Genomic DNA, 20,512 nt, shown 5'->3' with positions numbered 1-20,512 from the left:
AAATTCAAATGGGGCAAAAGCAGGCCATGTTTCAGGTGAGAAGAAGGAAGAGCTCATCTAAATGCCCCTACATGAATATGGCACAAGACACAGAATGGATGCTTGTTAGTACAATGTCAGTCAGCATGACAGTGTGACATGAGCATGACTGCATTCGTTAAAGACATAATTCTCATTAGTAAATTACAATATTCTTTAAAGGCAGGGTAGGCAGGATTTTTCTAAAAAACTTTTCCCCAAATTTGTTTAAACTGTCTTTATATACCAATACATAATTAAAATGTAAGTACTCTGAAAAAGAGAGTATAAAAATCGAGTGTCTCTAGTCCTCTCAGGGCTGCAATAAACACAGCTACTTATTCCATTCACTCCCACCCCCTCCCTTCTGGGTTCCTTCCAAAGCCACGCCCCCAAAACACATGAACGCGCGATGCCGACCGCTGAAGGACGCGTTCAGCTGGAGGACGCGCTTGCCAGCGCCGAGCGGAGAGGAGCGCAGTGCATGTAGTGACATCATGTCAGAATCACATGTAATAAAATAAATATAAACAACTAACATGGCTGTTAGTACTCACTATCAAGCTAGCATATCGATACTGGTAAAGTTTAAAATATATTGAGTTTGATTCGGTAACGAGCTAGTAACATAAGGCAAAGCTAAAAACAGGTTGCATTGATGCACTTTTTCCCATTACCATCAGTTACACTGTGATGAAGGTGAACTTCGTGTAAGATTCATAACATATACGGTGTTTTGCATGTAAGAGCTTCCACGATGAAAGCACTGTTGGCTCTGATGAGGATTAACATTACACTCCGGAGACAAGTAGCCTACCTTTCTACCTTACTAGTTCCTTTTTTTGCCTTGTTTGCCTTCGCTGACTGTATGTACTGGGAATTTTGACTGCTCTTTCTCTGCCATAATTGTGATTCTTCCTAGCTTCCATGCCTCTCTCCGTGCTTCTTCCCCTCCTCGAGTCAAACGGGTGCGCGCATGTGGGCAGCTCCTGTAGCAGCAGGGGTGGTAGCCATGGTAGCGAGGGAGAGTGACAGTCACCCAGCCAATCATTTCATTTGTTCCGAATGGAAATAAGTAGCTGTGTTTATTGCAGCCCTGAGAGGACTACAGACACTCGATTTTTATACTCTCTTTTTCAGAGTACTTACATTTTAATTATGTATTGGTATATAAAGACAGTTTAAACAAATTTGGGAAAAAGTTTTTTAGAAAAATCCTGCCTACCCTGCCTTTAAGTGAAAAACATATTTTGGAATATTTATTGCAAGGAATTTTGTCTTTAACAGAAAGATTGCATAATTCAACAAATTTGTTAAATGCATTAATGAATCAGAAAGTGCAAATACTGGATAGGCTAATAAACCCTGCTATTGTTATAATTTGAAGTATAACAGTTTAAGAATATTTAAATTATGATTATTTTCTTGTTCATTTTCAGGCCATCCGCTGTACTCTGGTAAACTGCACATGTGAGTGTTTCCAGCCTGGAAAAATCCACCTCCGGACATGTGACCATTGCAAGCATGGATGGGTCGCTCATGGTGAGTATCAGTGAGTGTATAATCCAGCCTGGTCATATTGCTTATAGGTACTTATACATATATCACGGTCATGTCATGTTTAGTTTCATTATCATGTCTTGTTTAGTTTAATAGTTTCATTGTCATGTTCTATTTAGTTTGGCTTTCATTGTCAGAGTTCTCATTCATTTGTTGCTATGACTTCTGATTAGTGCACACCTGTTTCTTGTTTCTTGGATTGCCTGTCTCCGTGTATTTAAGCCCTCTGTTCTTCAGTTCAGTGCTCCGTGTTAAAGTTTATGGTAGTTTATGTCACTCTAGTTTATGGTTTATGGTTTCTGTCACTCTCCGTGTTTATTAAATCTCATGTTCCATCGGTCATTCTGCATCATGCATCTCTTTACTGGATTTACTACACACAACCCATGACAAAGCACAGGACCTTTATTAGTTTAAGGCAGCAGAAGAAAAGCTTAAATGGATATGCGTGTTGTACGCCTGCTACTGTTTTAGCAGTGGGATCGGTCCCTTGAGGACCATATGAGGGAATTTCTAGATCTGGCGTGCCTCTCCCACTATTCCTGCCACTCACTGTGCATCTTCTACAACAACACCAGCCTCAATGAGCATTCAAGGGCATGTCTACCCATGGAAGGTCCTCGAGGGAGTTTTGCACAGTATATGGAGTGGGTGCTGGTCAATTGTGGATCTCTATTCACCGTCTGCCCCGTTGAAAAGGACATCGCAAGCCCTAACTCTGCTATGGACCCAGAGCCTTGCCAGCATTCCAGCATGTCCGCTATGCGGATCTTAAGCCAGAGCCCACCACAGACTCAGAGACTGAGCCCGCCCCGACACAAAGCAAGAGCCAAAGCATTAGCCAGAGGCCAATTTCAGCCCAGAGCCCGAGCTCAATGCGGAGTCTGACCAGGTGCATGCACCGGCACCAGAGTCTATCATCGAGGTTATTTTAGTGGAGATCGATGGGATGGATTGCAGCCCTGCCCACACTCTTGTTACTGAGGTGTATGCAATGAGCTGGGTTCCTGCAGAATTATTATTTGGTTATCTAGATTAAATCATGTTCCAAGATCTCCAGTCTCCGCTGGTCCCATCTTGTCCCAAGTCGTCTTCATCTCAGCCCAGGTTCAGCCCAGTTCCAAGTCACCTTTTAATGCTAGAGTGAATCAGCCAAGCTCCAAGTCTCTTTCATCTTGTTTGGTCCTGCCCAGCCTTCCTCTTCCTCCTCCTCTGCCGAAGCCATCCAGTTCATTGGCCTCACCTCCGCTGTCTCCCTTCAGCCCATTGGCTCCTTCTTCTGTAGTTCTGCCCTGCTGCTTGGATCCACCTTGGGCAGATGAAAAAAATACATGACAAGAAATTAAAGAAAACATTCTTAAAAAATACCACTGAAAATAATACAGTGGTATTATACAATACCCCAGCCTTACTTCACAACAGGAGTCACATTTTTGTCGTTGTCTCTGGAAAATAGTGATCTGTGATATTGTTTTATGTTGAATATCAAAGTTTCTGGTTTAGTCTATTTGTTAATGAGGGATTTGTGGTGACGCGTTTAAATTTGTGAAGTCAAAAAAGGCGCCCCTGCTGTTGAGGCGAAAGGCACAATAATTAACATGATAATATTAACAGCCAGCTGACTTTTTCATTTGTTTACATGACATGGTTAGATTCAGATGGTAAATATCATATATTATGTTGGGTGTCCACCTTAATCACAATTTTTAATAGATAATCTTTTAATAGATAATCAGATTTTTAAACAAAACAAACCACTTTTATGCTATGTTGCTCCATAAATGTTCAATACAAACATATATTTTTTTTCTGCAATCATACACTATGGGAATAGTGAAAAGCATTTTTTTTTTCTTAAGGTATGCCTTTAGCCCTGTTGTACCATATATATATTTTCTATAAAATCAAATGGACTATTTAAATGTACTCAATCAAGTATATTTAATTAAAATAACACATATATATGTATAACTGTGAAATTTTAATAATCTTCATGCAAAAAAACTTGAGGACACCTTAAGATTACAGACTGTTCATCTTCCTGAAGAAACTCTCTTTAGTTAAGCACTTGTGCTCTCTTGTTAGTAGCACATGTTTATTGGATACTTACGGTCAGGAATGGATAATTGTTATCAAATGAAATGTTTGTACAGCTCCGTTTTAGATATTTGTGTGTTCATTATTTGTGTGTTTGAATAATTAATTGATTATTATTATTGACAGTTTTGGCCCAGAATTTTCAGCAGTAAATTGGATGCTGCATGAGGTCTTACAGTGACAGCAGCCTAATAAACCTTCTGCAGTCTGTGTCATTAGAAAGAAACACAAGAAAAATAAAATCAATTACTGATCCTAACTGAATAACTTTTAAAATGTAATAAGGATTAAGCTATATTTCATTTATAAAAAGAATGCAGTGTTATTTTACACTTGATTACAATTTCTGTACCTGAACTTTGCTCAGCTGTATTTATTTATGCTATTGCTAATTTGTTTATTTGTTCTTATTTTATTACTGTTTGAAATTTATATTAGGTAGTCCAGTTGTTTTTGCTGTGGTATTTTCTTTTTTTAAACCATAGGAACATTTTTGTGTTCTTTAGCCTGCAAAATTTTTTGTTCATGGAAATCAGCTAAAAAAAAAATTATATAAAAAAAAAAAAACATTTTACCAAAGGACACAAAATAAATATGTTTGATATAAATGTTTGACTAAATGTTATTACCTTACTTTAATCGAATCTGGGAATCGAAAAGAATCAGAATCGATGAGCAAAATCATAATCGCTAAAATTCAAACCATACCCAAACCTAGTGGGGAGGAAGTAGGGCATCGGTTTAACCTGATCTGTCTTTATCTGTCCTTTTATCCGGTCTGGCCCAGTGAAGTTATGGATCCTCATAAAACTGGCTCTTTAGCCAGTCAATATGCTCTGACTCGCATATCCATCCCTATTCCCTCATTCTACTCTGCACGCTTCTGGGTCTTCATTCCCACAGCTTTTAATTCAATAATAACTGTTTTTTCATTATTTCATTATACTTAAAATAAAAAGCATAACAAGGTCAAAAGGTAGCTGAAGTATTAGTGAAAACATCAAATGAAAGAGATGACAGTCAAAAGGGATAAGGAAAGACAGGGAGAAAAAGACAGTTGGTTTCATAGAGAGACAAAAGAAAACACCTGTTGGGTTGGGATAAAAGGAAGAGAGACAGGCCTTAAGGGACCATCACAGGGGCCCTTCACCTAGTTTTAATTTCACTGTGATCTGTCAGACGCTCTCCTTCCTATCCTTCTCTTCTTTTCATTCCTCTCTGCCATAGACTTCTCATTTTGTCTGTAGTGTTGGCAGCCATTCTGACAAGTAGTTCTTCATTTTTTATTATGTTCGTGTCTGGCAGGGTCTGTTGTCAGGCAAAGACCTAGTCAGCACAAAAATCAGTCCTGGACTGAGGGGAAAATCAGGTGTCACACAGACAGCGTCAGAGAAAGAGAGAAATTTAAGAGAGAAAGAGTAGATAATATTGATGCCACTGTCATTTCTTCACAGAATTGTCATCAGCTGAGTGTGCATTTCATTCACACAGAAGATGTTAGACAAGATCAGTAAACTGAAGATTGTGTGTGTGTGTGGACACATATCATATTTCAAATATTATGTTTCAAATAAAAGACAATACACATTTTTCTGTTTTTTTTTTGTGGGTGCCTTGTTACAACCAGCTTTGTGTAGGCGATTTAAAACATGCTAAAATAAAAGTGTTATATCACTGCCTTTTGATCATTACCTCATGCACTTAAGATTTCTCTCTGATGTGTTAGTGTTTTCAAAATAAAAGTGGTAACACTTAACAATAAGGTTTCATTAGTTAACATTAGTTAACTACATTAGTTAACATGAACTATAATGAACTGTACTTATACAGCAATTATTAATATTTGTTAATGTCAATTTTAAAATGTACTAATACATTATTACAATTAAAAGTTATATTTGTTAACATTAGTTAATGCACCGTGATGTAACATGAACAAACAATAAACAGCTGTATTTGTATTACCTAACGTTCACAAAGATGAACAAATACAGTAACAAATGTATTGCTCATGATTAGGTCATGTTAATATACATTACATGTTACAATACATTAAATAATGCTAACAAATTAAATCTAATTGTAAAGTGTTACCAAAAAAGTTAATAATTTTCCACATTTTACATGTACATATTAATGTGGTTTCATGCTTGACTTCACATGTTAATGTTTTATTACAATAGTTCATAGCACTGTAAAAGTACACACAAACCACACACAGCTAATGAGTATTGCACAGTACTTATGTAAATACACTTCCTTTGTAATGCGTAAAGTGTGGCCATACATTTAAAGCTGCAGTCCGTATATATATATATGTGTGTATATATATATATATATGTGTGTATAGACAAATCCGGCGAAACACGGAAGTAAAGCAGCGCCGCCATTACTGCGTGCCTTGCTGCTAAGGAAGTAGCGTTGGTCCCGTAGGCGGCTGTAGCAGATGTAGCAGTACGAAATGTTATGTCAAAACCGTTTGAGATATTTAATATCCGTTCACAATTTAGCATCTTTAATGTATTTTCATCATGTTGAAAAAGTTTGGTGTGAATAAAATAAACCACTTAGGAGGAGTAGCTAAAAACTCAGAGTCTGAAATATTCAAAAAATCTACATTCAAACCAAAATATCTGACTTCCTGTTGGTCGGAGCTAATGACTGTCAATTAGAAAGTTGTCCGGCTCGATGAGACCAATATACGTACTGATTTTTGTAACTGTGGGTAAAACTAACCAACCCACTTTTGTCAAAAGCATTTTGAAAGTGACACACTTCCTGCTACCAGTTGGTGGCGCTATAACTTTGACTCACAATTTACATTTGTTACATCCATCTGATCGGCCTCTTACCACGAACACACTGCTGAAGTTTCATCAAGATCAGTTAATGTGTGCAGAAGTTATAACACTTCGTGTTTCTCTTTTCTCGCCATAAATTTGTGTCCTCGCCACGGCCAAACCGTTCGAGATATCAAAAATTCGTCCGCAATTTAGCATCCTCAATGTCTTGACTTCATGCACACCGAGTTTGGTGGTGATTGAATTAATTCTCTAGGAGGAGTGTTTCAAATTCCACAGCAAGCGTTCTCCAAACAACCCATAATAGCCGACTTCCTGTTGGGCTGGCGTATAACTTAAGACTGCGAAAGTTGTTCAGCCCGATGAGATCTATATGTGTACTGAGTTTCATATTAATTCATGCAAGCTAGTTTGATCTATGGACCAAGTTTTCGGACCCCATTCAAGGGGGCGCTGTTGAGCCCCCCTGCCACACCCGGGTACCAGCTTCAGCCCGGCCCTGATGGCCGCAGGTTCTGACCTGTGTGCAAAGTTTCAAGAGTTTTCGAGCACGTTAAGGGCCCCAAAAGCCCCTGAAACCTTGAAAAACAATTATAAAAGCAAATCTCTCCTAACAGACAAATCCCCCACACCCCACACACACACAGATACAGAGAGAGAGAGAGAATTCTCCAAAAAATCACATTCAAACCAAAATATCTGACTTCCTGTTGGTCGCAGCTAATGACTGTAAATTAGAAAGTTGTCCGGCTCGATGAGACCAATATACATACCGATTTTTGTGAGGTAAAACTAAGCCCCCATTTTTGACCAAAAGTGGCGCTACTGAGCCCCTCACCACGCCCGTTTCTGAAACTTTGCACATGTCTACTGGCTAATAAATGTGATGTGTCTGTCGCGTTTCATCCAATTTCAAGCATGCTAAGAGTCTCAAAAGCATCCAAAAAGAATATTAAGGTTTGATGCGTTGCCACGGCAACAGTATCTAAGATATCAATAATCCTTTCACCGGTCTACATCTGCCGTGTGTTTACATTATACACATAAAGTTTGAAGAAAATCGGGTAAAAAGAAGACGGTGATTTCAAAGCATTTTGAAATTGTCACACTTCCTGCTGCCAGTTGGTGGCGCTATAACTTTGACTCACAATAGTCACATCCATGTGATCGGCCTCTTACAACGAACACACTGCTGAAGTTTCATCAAGATCAGTTAATGTATGCAGAAGTTATAACACACTTCCTGTTTCTCTTTTCTCGTCATAAATCCGTTTCCTTGCCACGGCCAAACCGTTTGAGATATCAAAAATACGCTGGCAATTTATCCTCCTTAGTGTCTTGACTTCATGCTGACCGAGTTTGGTGGGGATCGAGTGAATTCCCTAGGAGGAGTACATCAAATTCCAAAGAATGCGTTTTCCATAAAATCCTAAATAAAACTTAGAGCACGAAAGTTGTTCGGCCTGATGAGATCTATATATGTACCGAGTTTCATATTATTACATGCAAGCGTGTTTGATATATGGAACAAGTTTTCGGACCCTATTCAAGGGGGCGCTGTTGAGCCCCCCTGCCACGCCCGGGTACCAGCTTCAGCCCGGCCCTGATGGCCGCGGGTTCTGACCTGTGTGCAAAGTTTCAAGAGTTCGCCCTTTCAGGGCTTGGGCCCTAATAATAATAATCCTTACGAAAACAGTAGGGCCTTCGCCCTTTCAGGGCTTGGGCCCTAATAATAATCCTTACGAAAACAACAGGGCCTTCGGCCTTTCAGGGCTTGGACCCTAAATATTGGGAGGCCATTAAATGTAGTCACGCAATGCTGATGTTGTTAACATTAACAATTTGAGAACAAAGTATAATTTTTTGACATGATATGATAAGCGAGCGTTAGATTTAATCAGCGCGATTTACTGCAATGCTTTTTTCCCCTTAACATTAGTTGGTCAGAACAAAAGTGGATGTTACTTGTTCAGACGACATTTTCCGGTGAAAATTCTTATGTTGGTCATACTTCCAAAAAGTAGAATCTGTGATTGCGAATGACAGGATCCACACCGGCGCGGTGATTGACAGCCACACATTCTCCTCAAAACATTGGATTCATCCGCGCTGTGCCATGCCGAGGCACAACGCACGTAAAGTTGATAATTCCGCGAATAACCGCAATTGCAGATTTCGAACAGAGATGGCGACAAAGAGGAAAAACTGTGGACTGCAGCTTTAAATAGAAGCCTTCTGATGAAACAGTACTGAATAGTTTGGTTACACAATCTTGTATAAAATGCTTTTGGCATTAAAGCAAAAAGTTGATCATTGTTTGTTCATGTGATAACAGATATTTTGGTTAAGTATATCTGCTTTGGGTCCCACTTTATATTAAGTTTATATTAATATATAATACTTAATATAATACTTAATATATAATACTTTATATTAAGTGTCTTTAATTTCAATGTACTAAAATTGTAATTATTAATTTGACAAAGCACTTATTGTGTACATACATGTTTTTACATTGTATTTATGATACAAAAAAAAAATACCTGCATATAATAACAGTAGCAGCAAAACTGTTTTGTAATACAACATGAACACAATAAGTACATTGTACATAACAGTTATTTTTATTTTTATTTTTATTTTTATTATGTAAGTACATAGTGGTTAAAGTGTGAATCTTTATTGCCAAAATCAGGATCGGGGGATTTTTCTTATTAAATATAGCTGTATTGTAATTGTGTGTTTTGTTGTTTTTGTGATTATAGCTCTAGACAAGCTGAGCACACAGCATCTGTACCACCCAACACAGGTGGAGATTGTGCAGTCCAATGTGGTGTTTGACATTAGCAGTCTGATGCTGTATGGGACACAGGCAGTACCTGTGAGGTTGAAGATACTGCTGGACCGTCTGTTCAGCGTCCTCAAACAAGAAGAGGTTCTGCACATCCTCCATGGCCTGGGCTGGACCCTGAGAGACTATGTTAGAGGCTACATACTACAGGTAAATTAAAACGTAAAAGACAAATCAACATACAAAGATGTATGTAGCATTAAGTAGATAACATACTTGAGGTCATTTAAAAAATGAACACACAATCACTCAGAAACATTATTAATACAAAAAAAAAAAAAAAAAAAAACACGGTAAATATTTTTACAGATATAAACAAGGATATTAAAAGCCATGCATAAAATAAACCCTGAAAATTTTATTTTCAGTTATGTGAATGTAGTTGTTGTTATGTTTATCTGTTTTCAATCCTTATTCTCTATATAGAAAGAAAGAAAGGGATGAATGAATTAATAAATTAATGAATACATACATACATATGTATGAGGAGAGGAAAAGAAGAGATAAGAAAACTGTCATGACCACAGCCAATAATAGACTATAGAGCCACCATGATGCTTTCCCTCCCTCTTGCTCCTTTAATTGGAATCAGACACATTTTTTAATCAAAGGTACAGGGCTTTTGGGTTCAAAACAAAACCAAAGTGTTCCTGTATGAATTAGTTAAGAGCAACTGAACATGTGCTTGTGGTTAGCCTTGTGTGTCTGATGCCAATAGCAGAGCGAGGTGGATGGCTTTGGTTTGGAGACCATGCCTAAGTGGAACAGCATGCTGAGCTTGAAGGCGGTTTTGAGGCCTTGTACGAGGAAATGGCTTCTGTGAGTAAATCTCTCCCTCTCGCACACTTTTTCTCTCATCATTTGACTGGAAGGCAATGTGGAAGAACAGTTTTTTTACAGTTGTACAGTCATTTGTTGTGTCCGTTTGTGTTACTCATTGCTCTACCCCTGATGACTTATCGGAAAATCCTTTAGACATTAAATATGACATAAGCAAAATACTGACCACTACAAATAATAAAATAAAATAAAAATAATAATAATAATAATATTTTTTGGTGGTTTTGCTGTCAAGTAAATTCACTCAGTTGTTGTGTTTAGTTTGTAATATTGTTCCAGATCTTAGATAGTTGGTATAAAACTTCAGGCATTCAGGCTCTTAGCATTGATATTAGTATCAGTTTTGAAAATAATTCAATTTGTATATGATACTGCTCTGATATAATTATAGTTCAGTAAGTATTGACTATAGTCTGTAAAAGATAACTGAATTGATAGCTATCAAATCATGGCATCCACCCCCTATATCTTAACGAATAACTGAAAATGTTTAGTAAAGTAAACAGAGAAATATATTCAGCTTCCAGATAAATTTTGCACTTATCCTTGCTTCGTCAAGCATCTGTTCTTCTTTACAAAATGCAGGTAAGAGTTATAAATCAGGACTGACAAAGAAAAAAGAACACAACACTTCAACACTGGCAACCTGTCTCTCTCTCTCTCTCTCTCTCTCTCTCTCTCTCTCTCTCTCTCTCTCTCTCTCTCTCTCTCTCTCTCTCTCTCTCTCTCTCTCTCTCTCTCTCTCTCTCTCTCTCTCTCTGTTGTTTTCTTGTTATTTACCTGATAGCTCTCTTCTCAACCTCATCTGTCTGTCAGTCTAGAGAGAGAGTGTTGAGCACTGTTAATCAGAGCCTTGGCACATGATGTCACAACCCACAAAAGGTGCCAGCAAGAGCATGTGCGCAAGAATCTTAATTCTAAACTCATACATATTTTATGCAATAAAGACCAAAAAAAAAAAAAAAAAAAGTGATTGTTTATGTATGCATGTACACAGTAGTGTGTTTTTGTGTACTTTAAGGACACATTAATTATAGATCAGATGTCATTTATTTTAATGTTATCAAATTTTATTAAATGACATGTAGAGTGGCACACTGGCAGATCAGTGTAATGTGTTCTGTTCTTTATTAAGTGAGAGTGTTCATGGGTCATTTTTAAACTCTGTAGTTTATGAATAATCCCCTTCTGCTCTTTGCTCTCTCTCTGTTTCCTTCCGTCTACTGTCGAGCTGTCTCCTAGATAGTATACCTGTCACCACTAATAAGTCAACAACGCTTTCTCTCAGAAGTCAAACCTGCTACCTGTCATACTTTTCTCTGGTGCATCATCTGCTAGATCACACACACACACACACGCGCACACGCGCACGCACGCACGCACACACACACACACACACACACACACACACACACACACACACACACTCCTCTCTTTTTACTTTCTTTATTTCTTTCTCTCTCTCCTTCTTGTTCTCTCAATTTTCAAATTCAAATTTCAATTCTCAAAAGTGTCTCTTTCTCTCATTCCAAAATGCACAAATACAGATCAGTCTTATTAATAATCTCATATGGCATTTGTCTGTTCCTATTCCTATTAATGCAGTTAATTAATACTATTAATCAACGAGCTAATGCAAAATCAATTATGCATTATTTTTTCTAATTGCAAAAGTTAAAATTAACAGTTTAATGTGAGCCACACTATTTCAGAGTAGTCGTAGTATTTAAAATATTATTTTTAATTATGACAGAATAGTCTTATGCTTTGTCAATACCTACTCTACAAATTTACCAAATAAATGAATTCTGAAATAAACACATAAATATTATTTCAGAACAAACAAAACACACTTATTCAACAGATCTGATAGAAACATAAATAAATTGAATCTAATAAAAGCACAATGGACACAATTATTATTATTATTATTAGTGGTGTCAACAATAATCGATTCGGCGATGCATCGCAATGCGGGGCATGCACGATTCAGCATCGATGCGGCAAAGTGCCATAATCGATTATGTCACTGTTTTAGGGGTGTAACGGTACGCGTATTCGTACTAAACCGTTCGGTACAAGGCACGCATTTTCAAACCGAACGGTTATTTCAAATGTAAGCGCGTCGCGAGCGCGCTCATAACGTAGACGCTGGCGCGACCACAACATCAAATGGCAAACGCAATGTAAGCGGAACGAAACTGAGCTACTCGTGACGGACTGTTTATCAGTTGGACCATGCAACGCAGCGCGAGCCGATCTTATACTACACAACGCTAAGAGATCCAGTAAAGAAAGCATTTGAACTCGCCACTAAAGTAATAACATCGCTGCGAGATCTAGTGAGAAACATTCACATTTCTCCGTTATTAACGGATCAAACAGCGCTGACGTGGAAACCAGGAAGAAACATTGTGACATGAATGAACTATCCAGTGTCCACAGATCTGCAATATTCACCATGGATTTACTGTAGTAACATTAACTGCAACTTTGGAAGTTTGGCAGGAATAGTAGGCTATAATGCTTTCAAGTAACGTTATGTCGGATTTATTTCGACATTATGAATAACATTGCTGCCCTCAAATGTTAATCTGAACTAAAATAAACATCTGTTTATAAGCACAAAATATTACATTTAATTTTTTTCAAGGAGCTGTTTTGTTTTATATGCTCCTACGAAGAGTCAATTATAGCTCCATCATTGCTCAAAGAAAAAAAAATTCATACTTTATGATGTTAGTTCTAATAAAAAAAGAATAAAAAAAAAATCAAGGAAATTTCTCTGGCATTTCTTTCTTTTAGCTGTATCGAAAACGTACCGAACCGTGCCACAAGTGTATCGTATTGAACCGAACCATGAATTTTGTGAACCGTTACACCCCTACACTGTTTATTTTCTGGCCTTGAGTTGGACAATAAAGTTGAAATTTAATTTCAAATGGTTCTCAAGCAGAGAAGAGAAACATTTCTCATTCAAAGCACTGAAAGCAGTGATTTATGCTTTCTTTTTCAGGTTTGAAAATGCCATATCCAATACCCTGTACCATTCAATTTTATTTTATTTAATGACATTTATGTCAAAGATACAGGAGAGTGATAATACACACATAGCAGCCAATAAAATCTGTTGTTCAATATCTGACTGCTTGTATTGCCTCATGACTGATGAAAATTTTGCCTTGTTGTGTGCAGTAGAATTCTGATGCATCGCAATGCATGATGCATCGTAGAATCGAATTGAATCGAATCGTTACCTGGTGAATCGTAATCGAATCGAATCGTGAGGGCAGTGCCAATGCACACCCCTAATTATTATTATTATTATTTATAAAACACAAATAAAAAAATAAAAACATAGAAGTTTTAATCTACTTTTGTATTCACAGAAAATATTTAAAAGATAACATATACTACTATTTAGTTGTGATAGTAATTCAGCCAGTTCCATTCCAAACCATTCAAAACAGCAAATTAATGAAAAATTTATGAAAATTAATTAATTTAAAATTAATTATTAATAAATTAATAAATTAAATTAACCCTTTGATGCATGAATTATGTTAACTTCAGTCAGGATTTTTTTTTTTCCTATGTGTTTTTTTTATTGTTCTTAGGGCATGGAAAACAAGATTTAAATTTAATTAAATTTTTTAAACATTTTTCAAAGAGTTTTTCAGATGTCCACTTGAGTGGACAGCATGCGTTTATGGTTTAAACTGAAGAGATACTGTATTAAACATAAAACAGTAATAACATAGCATAACATATAATAACATAATATTGTGTGTATTTAACAAACCAATCAATACAATTATATAGAATCATGTGAAAACTATAAAATATATACAAAAAATATAAATACGAAATATTGCAAAGGCAATTGAACTACAAGTTGAACTTCGCATATCTTTGATATCAAAACATGAGGACATGATTCCATCAGAAATCTCTACAGCCTGTCAAGGTACAACTGTGGAAACCCAACCCAGAGTATGTCAATTTACCCTTATTAGCTGATAATTCTTATTATGTTCAAGATGGACACATTTCCAACATAGCTCTCCTCTGAGAAAACCTAGCGATCAGGTGTTTTCAATCTCATCTGAAATGAGCAGTGTTGGGGTAACGCATTTCAAGTAACATGCATTACGTAATTAGATTACTTTTTGATCTAACAAGTGAAGCAATTCATTACAAGTAATGTGCATTACGTAATATGATTACTTTTTGATGTTAAAGTAACACATTACTAGTAACGTGCTTTACGAAATCAGATTACTTTTTTAAAGTAAAGTAATGCATTACAAGCAACATGCATTATGTAAACAGATATATATATATATATATATATATATATACATATATATATATATATATATATATATATATATATATATATATATATATATATATATTCTACCAAATTGGTTCACAGTTGGAAGCATCTCTTTTTTTTCATTTTTTTTTCACAAATTGTGCTTGCAAATGGTATAATATCCAAGGAAAACATGTCTAGTAATTGTGCAGTTAATTCTCATATTTTCAGTTTTGGAATATGTATCCTCTCCCCAAATTTGTCACTAATAAAACACAATAAAAATAATTTAAAGAAAAGGCTTATATTTACCTTTTAATAGTTTGTTTACATCTACCTTGTAAATATTTTTTTTATTAAAAAGGTTACAATTACAACAACAATTCAAGTGTAATCTTTCTTTGTAAAAACTAAAGTATACATTTTTATCATACATATTTCAAAGTTAAGGATTTGATTGATTATTTGATTACTTTATTTTTGACAAAACATACTATATTTAACATATGAGCAAAAATTGGCAAACAAAAGCTTATTTGAGGTGGCAGATATTTTACAGTAAAAATGTATAATCTATCCAAAACTAGTCAACGAAATGTTGTCTTTCATATGTCTGTAACATAGGTCTTTCGTTTATATAAGAAATATAAATGTTAATTTGCAGTTTAATACGTTGCTTATACAAATACATTTTATTTCAACATATTTCAGTCGATTTTTACTCATCTCAGTATAGCAATATAGTTTGCTAAAAGCGGATCATTCATTCACAAACAGAAATGCGATTCAAATTTAAACCATCTTTTTGCGAGTTGTGGTAATAGCGCAGCGCATCTCTGCCGTTCATTCATTCACACACAGAAACGCGATTCACTTGAGAAAGAAAAAAACTTACTACAGTATTCTCAGGATCCGTTGCTCCTCGAAATACCAGCACTTCTGAGGTACATTTTCCATTATTATTATTCCTTACAGCGCCGCGAGACGGTGTAAATAAGTACAATGATCTGAATAAACTTGATGTGTTTTCTCAAGCTGATATGGGGGCGTTCACAGTTTGCATGGATGCCTCAGTCATTTGCGTTTGAATAGCACGCGCTCTCCGTGGGCGGGGTCACATTAAAACTTAATGAGCTGAGATGAGAACGACTGACATCTCGCTCTTTTCATACAGATTACATAAACTGAGAATATTTGTTTTTTATAAAAATTACTTCTTTTATGCCTGTGTGTCTGTATGCCTGTTTGACTGAGTATTCGCTGAGTTATTGTTCATTTTCGGACGCATTTCAGAATTGACTTCACTGACAGAGAGAAAGCAGAACTCACATCATGTTTATTTTTCTTTATTTGGCAAAAAGCACAACACTTTGTTTTTATTGTGAGTATACACAAAAATAATACACACTTAACAGGATCGATTGATGTATGAAACTGGTTTGTAAGATCAAAGTCAACAGAGTATTTGGACTCTTGTTTGAACTGATAAGAAAAAAACCGAGCAAATCACGCCGGCGTGATTGCCGACCTCAGAGGGTTTTAAGCCCTAACCCGACCCAAACCTGAGGTCAGTCTTTCACAGCAAAGACCGTTTTGCAATATGTTGTATTTTGGGATTGCATGCAACGATCAGTAAACAGTTACATGTAAACATAAATGTTTTATCAAGTCAGCACTGCGGAGCAAAAGAGAAATAGCACGTACCAATTATGAATTTTCTGGGTGCTTTTGCTAGTTACACACCTGAACCTGAATGAAACATTAACCTGAACCAGCCCTAAAACCCACACGTTTTTCAGGATCCGTAGCAGAGCTCTAGTTCACCCTGGTATTCAGTAGCAAAAGCCTCCTTTGTACTTTTTACACAATTTTGGGATAAAAGGTTAATCTAAATTACTAATTTTTTTTAGCATATATATGGGAATATTATATCAAAGTTTGAGACACAGATGCCAAAAATAACATTTTTAATACATATAATATATCAATAATATGTTCTGGTCTCTACCATTTAGTAAAATACACTTTTCCACACACAAAAAAAAAAAAAAAAATATATATATATATATATTTTTATTTTTTGAAAAGTGTATTTTACTAAATGGTAGAGACCAGAAAATAGCCTACTAGGCTTCATTAGCCTACTATAATATTGAAGGTAAAAATTTGCTGATTTGTATACAAACACTTAAATTACACTTTTATTATATAAAACATTTAAATGGTGGCTGTCATAAAAAACCTGCCAGATTTATTCAAACATGCATTAAAAATTGAAGAACATTAAAAATTATAATGAATATAATATGGTACATATATTTAGCAAAATGATCCTCTCTAGAGTTAATTTTTCTAGCTGACTAACGAGTTTATGGTCACTGGATATGTTTTTTCTGAGGTAAATGTGACATTACATGACATTGTTTACAAGCTGATTTACTGATGTCTTTCCACGGTTGAAACACTGATTGAGCGATTCCATGTCACATGATACGTATTTCGATAAGTTGTACTCTACCTTTTAACATACTTTCAGATGCTCATTCATGTTTATTTCGCGCAGTAACTGGTATTATTAAGGCGGAAGAGAAGATCACGTGCGCTCCGCGCTGCTGCTTCTCTAGAGCTGAGCTGCGCCAGAGCGTTCTCTTATGAGAGGTTCTCTCGTATTGCGTAAGTTGCTTACGCTACGGGAAAAACTCCTTTTCTCGAGATATTGAAGCCAAAAAATTATCCTTAATTTTGTATTTATTGTCAATGCGTTGCAGCAGCGAGCAGACCTAGAGCGGGCTAACTAGCGCGCTCATTGGCTGCTCCGCGGCAACTGCAGCAGCCTACCACTGAGCCCTGCGCTTCGCGCCCCCACGCGTCACAGCCCGCCAGAATGGGCGTGGCTTTAGCGTATAAAAGACGGGCTCGGGAGCTGCTTACCTGATTTTCATCTCTTCAGCGAAGCTCTCCGCATCGCTGGATCTCCGAGAGAAGCCGCCGCCGTCGAAACAAGCGACAGAGCAAGCCTAGGACAGCGCCTGAGGAAGCCGGACGATTCTCGCCACCTTCAGCCATCCGTGCCTGCTACGCTATCCGGCGTCATATTCTTTTTCTGCTGTGTGTGTTCGCCGCTGCGTCACACACTTTCTCTCTGAAAGAGCTTGAGGCGTTTTTGTCAAAATGCCTCGCACTTCCTGTGGGTCTTGCAGAGCCCCGCTCAGCGACGGAGACCGCCATGTGATCTGCGTTCTCTGCCTGGGCCGAGACCACGCAGCCCTCGCCCTGTCTTTGGGCGGCTGCGTCCACTGCGACGTATGTGCCCGCTACAACTCTGGCTGAATGCACGAGTACCACACCGAGCTTGGGCTTCTGGCGGTCTGCGTATCAGAGTGACTCAGAGCTGCGTTTCAGCTCTGGAGCCTTAGATAGCGGCCGAATGGTACCAGTCGGGAGTGACAATGGGAGCTATCTCGTACCGGAAGGTTATCTCGACAGACGCCTCCAACCTAGGTTGGGGCGCCCTCTTTGAGGGCAGGCCGGTCTTTGGCCAGTGGTCAGACCAGGAAAAGGGCCTTCACATAAACTGTCTGGAGATGATAGCGGTCGAGAAGGCGCTGAGGCACTTCCTCCCTTGCCTGCGGGGCCACCATGTTCTGGTTCGCACGGACAACATGTCAGTGGTGGCCTACGTGAACCGCCAAGGCGGCATCAGATCCAGAAATCTCAATGCTCTGGCGAACAATGTTCCTCCGGGAGAATGGTCCCTGCATTCTCAAACAGTCCAGCTGCTGTGGCGCCTCTTCGGCAAAGCGAAAGTCGACCTATTTGCGTCAGAAGACAACGCTCAATGCCCAATGTTCTTTTCGAAGAACGAGGACGCGCTGGCCCAAGCATGGCCCAGCTGCCCACTGTACGCTTTTCCCCCGATCTCGCTGTTACCACAGGTAATCAGGAGAATCAGGGAGACTGGCCACTCGGTGCTCCTCATAGCCCCGCGAGGAATGAGTTCGTCATCCGCTTCCTTAGAGGAGCTAGGAGGATGAATCCCCCGTGACCCCCGTCGGTTCCTATTTGGGACCTTTCTATGGTCCTGGAGGCCATGAAAGCACATCCCTTTGAACCTTTACAGACCGTGGATCTGAAATACCTTTCACTCAAAACCGCTTTTCTGACAGCCCTGTCATCAGTCAAGCGTGTGGGTGACTTACATGCGTTATCTGTTAACGCCGCGTGTCTCAAGTTTGGACCTAATGACTCCAAAGTCATCCTCAAGCTGAGACATGGTTATGTCCCCAAAGTGCTTGGCACTCCCTTCAGAGCGCAGGTTATAACATTATCGGCCCTACCGGGATCCGGTAGCGAAGTCGATGTTAACCTCCTTTGCCCTGTTAGGGTGTTAAGGGTTTACGTCACGCGCTCCGCCGCCTTCAGGTGCTCGGAGCAGCTCTTCGTTTCGTTTGGTGGGTGCGCCAAGGGCCTCGCCACCTCGAAACAGAGTCTGTCCAGGTGGATTGTGGATGCTATCGCGGCGGGATTTCTAACCTTAACCTTAACCTTCATTAACCTTTCATTACGTTGGAAAGGTCACGCGTCACGTCATCTATCTAAGTTTTTTGCATGTGTACTTCGGTTCAAAAAAATTTTCATGACCTTTCCAACGTGATGATGTAATACGTGGCACATCTCAGAGATGGTACAAGACGGGCATTTGAGGTTAAAAAGTATATATATGTATTTTTTTGTGTATTTTTTTTTTTTGTGAAAATGACAGATCGTTTCGCTAGATAAGACTCTTATTTCTTGACTGGGATCGTGTAGAGACTTTGAAGCTGCATTGAGATGGACATTTGAACCTTCTTTGAACCTTCAAACAATCAATAAATCAATCAATCAATCAATCAATCAAATAAGCCCATAACCATAATTTAGATTTTAATACATATTATATTATATTTTATACAGTATATATATATATATATATATATATATATATATATATATATATATATATATATATCTATCAGTTTGTACCATTTATACATAGAGGTGTTGCTTTTTCCAGAGAATGTGAAAAGCAATGATAAAAGGCTGTTGTTGTTTTTTAGATTAATATGAATATGATGATCAATAGAGAATAGTTTGGAGTATACTCGCAAATGGAAGTATAAGAGCATGCACATGTGCATGTTTGAGAGTGTGCTGGCTGCCAAAGTCTTGCCTGCTGGCTTCACATGCTCCTTTGTTCTTTTGCTTTTGTTCTGATCTGTTGTCCGACTCTTGACTGCTGATAACTATGTGCTCTTCTTGGGCCTTTCAGAAAAGAGCTTATATGCGTGTATGAGGGGGTGCATCTTTCTAGACATCTCCTTGTAGGATGTGGGGTGATGTGTGAAAAATGGACGAGAGGCCTAGGAGTGCCAGCATACTCTAGTCCCTTGCCAGCACCCTCTCCTCTCCCTCATCCTCTCCCAGCTGTAAGATGTAAGCTGGAACACCAGCCTGACATAAATGGAGACCAGATGCCTGTATTTCTCCACTGTCACTTGGCTGCTCCCCAACAGATGGAATTCTGATCAGTCTGAGCTGTCTCTTGTTCTTTTTGGAAAAAGGAGTGAGGAGGAGGAGTAGAGAAAGTGGAGGAAGGGGCCATGGCAGCCAACTTGTGGATTCGCCCCAGGCTAAGCGACATTCGCAGTAATGTTCTTGTCCTTGTAGAACATTCAGCTTCCGCTGGCTTCCTGTAGCTCTTTTATGAGAAGCAGTTTCTCTGACTCTGACATAGATTCCAGGAGAGTCAGATGGAACTGCTAAGCTAAGCGAACTCCTTCCTTGCCCCGTCCTCTTCTCTCCACTTTTCCTTCAGCACTGAAACCCCCTACAGCATTCATTTACCCAGCCTTCCCCTTTTTTCCATCAGGGACAGACCAGGGTGTCCACACACTGAGCCTATTTTATTCAAATAAACCTGACATCTGGGTGCAGTATGCTTGGCCCATCTTGCATAGCGCACAGGAATTTGTAGGGGGCACAACCCAT

General features: G+C 38.2%; 1 protein-coding gene across 4 annotated transcripts in view; it reads left to right on the top strand.

Moving 5' to 3' along the window:
- Positions 1–20,512, top strand: part of bnc2 (basonuclin zinc finger protein 2) — a 252,884-nt gene that overhangs the window by 169,856 nt on the left and 62,516 nt on the right. For all 4 annotated transcript variants that reach the window (XR_014626443.1, XM_084401643.1, XM_084401645.1 and 1 more), the window contains 2 exons: positions 1,458–1,560; positions 9,242–9,477. Coding sequence is in view for 3 of the 4 variants with exons in the window: in XM_084401643.1 (XP_084257769.1) it covers positions 1,458–1,560; positions 9,242–9,477 (339 nt within the window). In the remaining variant the exon portion in view is untranslated. The remainder of the gene's footprint in view (positions 1–1,457; positions 1,561–9,241; positions 9,478–20,512) is intronic.

Source organism: Rutilus rutilus (assembly GCF_951802725.1).
Source record: "Rutilus rutilus genome assembly, chromosome: 2".
NCBI classification, from domain to species: Eukaryota; Metazoa; Chordata; class Actinopteri; order Cypriniformes; family Leuciscidae; genus Rutilus; species Rutilus rutilus.
The sequence above is the reverse complement of the archived record's forward strand: the minus strand, read 5'-3'. Positions and strand labels throughout refer to the sequence as shown.